Source organism: Neophocaena asiaeorientalis, unplaced genomic scaffold (assembly GCF_003031525.2).
Source record: "Neophocaena asiaeorientalis asiaeorientalis breed wild unplaced genomic scaffold, Neophocaena_asiaeorientalis_V1.1 scaffold448, whole genome shotgun sequence".
Lineage (NCBI taxonomy): Eukaryota > Metazoa > Chordata > Mammalia > Artiodactyla > Phocoenidae > Neophocaena > Neophocaena asiaeorientalis.
The window spans coordinates 748943-756484 of NW_020174920.1; the positions used below are offsets into that span (position 1 = coordinate 748943).

A 7542-nucleotide genomic window follows, 5' to 3' on the forward strand; every position below is an offset into this window, starting at 1 on the left:
CCTTCACTGTAGAGAAATTTAAGATGATGTGATCATTTCCACTTCATTAAACACTTCTTTGTTGGTCAGAAGCAAGTCTAGAGAAAAAAATCGCATTCCTTCTTTCTTTTGAGGGTGAATTTTTCAATAAGTCAAGTTAAAAAAAAAACCTTGTCTGACACCTCCCAGAACCTTGAAATCCTCCTAAAATACTATATGTTGCCTGAGTATCTGTTGTTATCTATTTTCAGAACAATTTGTCCATATTTCCTAGTCAGCTAGACATTCCACAGTTAGCTCCTACAGTGATATTTTAATTTAGCTCTCTTTTCATCCACACCCATGCATTCTCTCCAGGGATTCAGCTCCTCTCTTGGAATCCCTTTTAAGATTGCTAGATCCTATTGGCTCCCATGCTTTCTCCTACTAGACTGTTGGATCACAGATGCTATTTCTGCTTCAAATTATGTTTCATTCTTTCTAGAAAAAAGCCTCAGAGTAGTGAGATAGCTTTGGGAAACTATTTCTTCTCTGTCTCCTCAGTATCATTGTCCTTCAGTCATTACTTCTTGGCATTAGTTTTTTATTCCATCTGACACCTCACTTTTTTTCTTTCTACCTTGTTCAAGATTATTTCTTCCATCTGTAGGAACCTCTTGTTCTCCCCAAGAAGCTTGAGAGACAAGAGACTTTCCTCCATTTCTTTCATCATCTTCTCTAACAAAAAGACAACCTTAAAAAGGCAGAAAGTAATATAACCATGAAAAGTAATTTATGGCCACCTCAGAATGGAATGCCAGTATGGCACATTTTCTTCATGTTTCCAGAACAGTTCTCTTGTCATCCATGCCTCTCAGGCTTCCCGTTGAGATGCTGTGTTTTGCAGCTTTCCCTCAAAGCTTCCCTTCTGAACTATATAGGCCACTCTTTCTCTACTACCAGTCTCCTGAATATGTTAGGCTCCAGAGGCCATTGGCTATAAACTAGACCTGACATTTCTTGCCCTTGTTCGTGCACCTTCGATAATCCAGCTGTTGGTATTTAGTATCAATTCACACCAGCAAATTCAGCCCCCTTCAGTACATATAGGGCCACACAAGACCTTTGACTGAGTTTTCCCCAAATACTTTACGTATTTCGACCCCTTATCTCTAACTTCTCACCATATTTGTTATCACTGTGCTTCTTATTTATCAGATATTTATAAAAATAGTAATACCTAACAGTATTACCTACTAGTGTCCGGAACTATGCTAATATTTTCCTGTTATTTTTCTGGTATTGTTCTGTGTACATTCCTTGTATTAGTCATTGAATCTGTACAAGTGCCCCTTTGACATTTATCCTGTCATTATCCCTCCTTGCTGAAGAGAAAACTTGAAATTTAGAGAGGTTTAGTAACTTAACCAAGGTCACAGAGTTCCTAAGACAGAGAAGGATTCTCTCCCAGGTGTTTTCACTCCAGAACTTCAGATCTTAACTGTTACCATGTGCTATCTTACACTACAGTGTTCATCACTATTCATATTAATTTAATATTTCTTAATAACCTTGAAACAGTGTTTCACTATCCGAGTGGAAAAACTTTCCTAGCTCTGATTTTCCAAAAATAATGTAGCTTGGGTTTTCTTCACTGCTAGCCACTTTATTACCAGTCTGAAAGAAAAGGAGAAAATATATAAGCTGCTCCCAGTATAAAATATAGAGCAAAGACAAGAACATTTCATTGGCTTTGATTTCCCTAGAGTCCACCTCCAAACTAATTTACTTCCTATTCGAGGAAATCATAAGTTCGAATTAAGATGTTACCCAATCTTTACTTTTTTCTTCCCCTTGAATGAAAAAAATAAGTAAAACTTATTCACCTGGCAAAGCCTGAATACTTTATATTTTTCTTTACCGATTCCACAACCTGTATAATTGTTATTGAGAAGGACTTTTTAAATTAAATCAGTTGCTCAGCCATGATGATAATCAAAATCATTTTGAAAGATTGTTAAATATGTATTAATGAAAAGTTGGAAACTTTGAATTTTTCTATCGTGGTACTATATAAAGTATCCACATCAGGATAAATTGTACTTATAATTTTAAAATTATATTTATAATGTCATAAATAATACTTTGGCTCAAACTGTTACACCTAAATTAGCTTTATTATTATTGAAATTGGCTTCTTGTGTTTCTAATTTTTCTTTTTTTCTTTTTTCCTTTTTGAAAAAAAAAATTTAGCTCCTAGTCAGACTGTTACGCTGGTGACACAACCTGTGGTTACCAAGGAAACTGCCGTCTCCAAACTAGAAATGCCATCTTCCTTGCTGTTGGAGGTACCTGCTCTGGCAGATTTCAACCGGGTTTGGACAGAACTTACCGACTGGCTGTCTCTGCTTGATCGTGTTATAAAATCACAGAGGGTGATGGTGGGTGATCTTGAAGACATCAACGAGATGATCATCAAGCAGAAGGTATGGGGGACAAAAGAGAAGGGCTGGTAGAGGTTTGTCTTTAAAGTGAAGATTTTCCACAAGTCATTTCCCACCAGTTTTTAGGTAGCTTTTCTCTGTGAGCCAACACACTACTCTCTCTACTCTGTTCAGTCTTAAGTATGATCAAGGAAATAAATGAATGCAGTTGTCTAAAACAACCATAAATTACAAAGGAATAATGTAAAAAATAATGTAAAAAAGCTTAGCCCTTAAAGTATAGTTGGCTTAACTAAATTCACTAAACATCTGGTATTTTTAAAACCTATTTTATATCAAATAAATAGCTCATTTGAGCTGTCTACATTGGAAGTGTTTGTTTTGGCACTCTGCAGCCATAATATACTACAGAATCAAATATAATAACCTGGGAATTGGTTGTTCACTCTGCTGAGTTGTCCATGCCAATTCTCCTCCTCCAATGATAAGGATAATTGAAAATAAGCTACAAATAAAAAAAGAGAAAAGTAACAAAACATAGTATATTTTTAAATACTTTAGATGTTAATATTCGTATTTATTTAATGCCATACTCAAGTAAACATGTTTTTAATACAACGATTGCATTTCTCAGCCTCATTGGAATCCATTCTGCAAAATTATGACATCAATGAGAAACATCAGAATACATTGACATAAATACGGTTCACTTAGCTAAAACAAATGTACCATATATCTTTTATATTTCTGAATGAATAAGAAAAGTAGATTTGAAAGGTTTATATGCTGTAGTTTTTTCACTTGTAAATGATGTTCAAGTCTTTTCTAAAGAAGTAATAAATTGTACTGAAGTTGTTTAGAAATACTTTTTGAAAAAACAGGGACTAGGGCAGACAGATTTCTTTTTAAAATGAACTTCAGCAATTCAGTAGGAATGAAAATAATTTAATAGTAAACAACCTGCATTTAAAGTGTCTTGATCCTAGACTCAGAGGAAATGAATTCAGTGGTCTTTTTTTTTTTTGCGGTACGCGGGCCTCTCACTGTTGTGGCCTCTCCCGTTGCGGAGCTCAGGCTCCGGACACGCAGGCTCAGCGGCCGTGGCTCACGGGCCCAGCCGCTCCGCGACATGTGGGATCTTCCTGGATCGGGGCACCAACCCGTGTCCCCTGCGTCGGCAGGCAGACTCTCAACCACTGCGCCACCAGGGAAGCCCCAGTTGTCTTTTTTTGTCATTTGCAAATGGCATGATTGTGGTCAAATCGTGCTCTGGATCTTGGTTTCCTCTTCTAGGTACAAGGCACAAAGGATTCACATATACCATATAGTGTTGGAGATGTGTGAATATAAAGATATGTAAATATTATATAAATATATATGTATAGTTTGTTTTACTACTGCTTTATAACAAGTATTAGTAGCCAAATTTTTCCAAAAAAGCAACCGAAGCTCATAGATGTCACACTCCTAATAAGTAGCAGAGCAAATATTCAAATCCAAGTCTGTTTGGTGCCTAAGCCTGTGTTCTTACTACGTATACTGCCTGCCAGTATTAACTGTAAATGTGGCTACCATTTGGTGATATATGTGTATTTGAAAATATAGTGTGTGTCAGACACAAAGCTAAGCATTTTACAGTTGCAGTGTGCTGATACATAAAGAAACAAGAGGTACATTCTTTCACAATATCATACTGAGCTATTCCAGTACTTCCGGGACTATTCGTAACCAGAGGAGACAGTATGTTATGATGCTTAAAGCATGGGCTTTGAAAGCAGATTGTATGGGTTTAAAGTTTGGCTCCTCTACTATAGCTGTGTGACCTTGGGTAAGTTATTCAACCTCCCTGAACCTGAGGTCATCTATCTATACAATGTGGATAATGATACTATGTTCCTTATAGGTGGTCATGAGGATTAAATTAGGTAGTACATGAAAATGCTTCCCACCTTGCCTTGATTACTGCAAGTATTCAACTAATGTCAGTAATTAATACTAGGTGCTAAGCAAACTATGTAAGTCTGCCTATTCATGGTATTTGTGTTGTGCAAACTGTATGTCATATAATAATATTACACGAAAATAAGAGCTCATTTCCACACCTGGACCCCATTCTGCTAATGACATTATGGCCTCCTGTAAAAGACACTAGATACTAGAGTGGGAAAGATAATTCACACTCCTTTGTAAAACGTTTGATGCCTCTTCAAAGTGATAGTCTTTCACTACAGGTCCAAAAGTAATTCAGAGGAGAAGTTCAAGTGCCATGTCTAGGGTCACAGAAAGCCAGTACAGTTGTCAGTCACACAGGGGATTGGTTCTGGAATCCACCATGGATAACAAAATCTGCAGATACTCAAGTCCCATAGTTGGCCCTCCATATCCGTGGATTCTGCACTGTGGATTCTGCATCTGCAGATACGGGGGGCTGATTGTATTTCTATTGAAAAAAAAATCCCCGTATAATTGGACTTGCATAGTTCAAACCTGTGTTATTCAAGGGTCAACTGTATTATAAATGTTCACACACACACACACATACACACACACACACACACACATACACACCTGTAATCTCTCTTCTCTTGCTAAATAGTGGGGATGATTTTCCTGCTTCTTCCCCTTACATTAAAAAAAATTATAAAGATATTGTCAATTCCTGCCTTGTATAGCTGCAGTCACTAAATGGTCAGTAAAATGACCCTAAATAAACATTAAACAAATGTGTGTGTGTGGAGGGTTATAAAAAAGAGAGGTGAGTTTGGGGAAGTATTGATTGTAATATCAGGGAAGAAATATTTCCTCTATGTAGAGTGTTAAATAAAGCAATTCTAATTTTACTGTTTGAGGTGTGAGAAATGATGCAGTGTTCCACCTGTGCTTTATAAACTGTAAAACACTATCAATGTCAATTTACTCATATATTCTTTTAGTAAATTTTTATTGAGCGACTACTAAGTGCCTGGGAAATACAGAGTTAGACAAGATAGGAATGCACAGATTAAAGAAGATGATGGGAATAAAAAGCAATAATAGCACTGTGATAGAAATAAATTTCAGGATAATACCTAGCACATATTTAGCGTTAATGATGCTAGTCACTGATCTAAATAATTTGTGTGTGTCACTTAATGCTTACAACAACACTGTGAGATTTATACTAAAGCACAGTGAGTGCTTGTGTAAGTAATGTTGTAAGTAACTTGCTCAACGTCAAGTAGTAAAAAGATAGCACTGAGATTTGAACCTAAGCAGTCTGGTTCCAGAATCCCCACCCTTAGATGCCATAGTTTTCCACTTCCCTGGGAATCCTTGGGCGATGCTCTAGGGACTTACTTCATGGAGAGGGCATCTAACTAAGCCAAGGAGGAGAAGAGATGTCAGGAAGAGCTTCTTGAAAAAGATGAAACCTAAGCCAAGCATTAAAGAACAACTTGGAATTAACCGGGTAGATAAAATGACAAAGGTGATCCTGGCAGAAGAAGCTGTGCTTTTCACTGAAGTAAACAGTGCAGTATGTGATAGAAATTGTGATTCCATCTGGCTGAAACTAAGGGGATGAGGAAGAAATTTATGATATTGCATAGAGAAGGGTAGGACTAAAAAATGGGGACCCTTCCTTGCCAGACTAAGGAGGGTTTTTAAGAAAAATTATAATTGACATACAATATTATAATAGTTTCAGGTGTATAACCTAGTGATTTGATATTTTTATCTGTTACAAATTTGTATGATTTAATGCGTTAATCCGTTATAAAATAAGCCACCATACAGAACTATTACAATACAGACTAAGGAGTTTTGATTATGGCCTGCGGCTGGTAACAATCTTGAAAGGATTTTAAACAGAGAAGTAAAATCATCAAATGTAGTGTAGTTGCATATTAGGTAGGTTTCTCTCCATGCAAGTAAGGGAAAGTACCCTCTGATTAAATCAGGCAGAAAGTAAACCCTGTAATTAGCTTGAAGGCAATGGAAAAAGACCTAGAAAAAGAAAACGGACCTGAGTATGCCTGGGCATTTAGTTAGCAGGTACTACTTGAGTCTCTCTGTGATCCTCTCTTGCTTTATACTGTGTAACTGTTCAAAATTTAAAGTCCTGGGAGGAGTCCAGTTGACCATGCTTGGGTCACACCCCCATCTCTTAGCTAGAGGAGAGCAGAGAACACTGATTTAAAACGCTTTCCTTCCAAAGCTCCTTACACTGGGGGAGAGGTCATTTCCTCACCCCTCCTCCCAATGTAAGCAATATGTTTATCTGTTTTAACTTTGCAATATGGAGACCTGAAATAAAACTGTTTATGCCCCAGTACTCTAAATATAAGTTCGTTTGACACCTGCACATACAGTAGTTGGTTCTCAAAAAAATGTAGATTGTGAGGGAGCTTCAAGATGGCAGAAGAGTAAGACGGGGAGATCACCTTCCTCCCCACAGATACACCAGAAATGCATCTACACGTGGAACAACTCCTACAGAACACCTACTGAACGCTAGCAGAACACCTCAGACCTCCCAAAAAGCAAGAAACTCCCCACATACCCGGGTAGGGCAAAAGAAAAAAGAAAAAACACAGACAAAAGAATAGGGACGGGACCTGCACCAGGGGGAGGGAGCTGTGAAGGAGGAAAGGTGTCCACACACTAGGAAGCCCCTTCACGCGCGGAGACTGCGGGTGGCGGAGGGGGGAGCTTCGGAGCCGCGGAGGAGAGCACAGCAACAGGGGTGCGGAGGACAAAACGTAGAGATGCCTGCACAGAGGATCGGTGCCGACCAGCACTCACCAACCCGAGAGGCTTGTCTGCTCACCCGCCGGGGCGGGCGGGGGCTGGGAGCTGAGGCTCGGGCTTCGGAGCTTAGATCCCAGGGAGAGGATTGGGGTTGGCTGCGTGAACACAGCCTGAAGGGGTTAGTGCACCACGGCTAGCCGGGAGGGAGTCCGGGAAAATGTCTGGACCTGCCTAAGAGTCAAGAGACTTTTTCTTGCCTCTTTGTTTCCTGGTGCGAGGAGATGGGGTTAAGAGCGCTGCTTAAAGGAGCTCCAGAGACTGGCTCGAGCCGCGGCTATCAGCGCGGACCACAGAGACGGGCATGGGATGCTAAGGCCGCTGCTGCCGCCACCAAGAAGCCTGCGTGTGAGCA

General features: G+C 39.1%; 1 protein-coding gene across 1 annotated transcript in view; it reads left to right on the top strand.

The window, feature by feature from the left end:
* The window catches only part of DMD (dystrophin), a 1279715-nt gene that overhangs the window by 601425 nt on the left and 670748 nt on the right, over nucleotides 1–7542 (top strand). The window contains exon 24 of the mRNA XM_024760455.1: nucleotides 2212–2444. Within this exon, the coding sequence (XP_024616223.1) occupies nucleotides 2212–2444 (233 nt within the window). The remainder of the gene's footprint in view (nucleotides 1–2211; nucleotides 2445–7542) is intronic.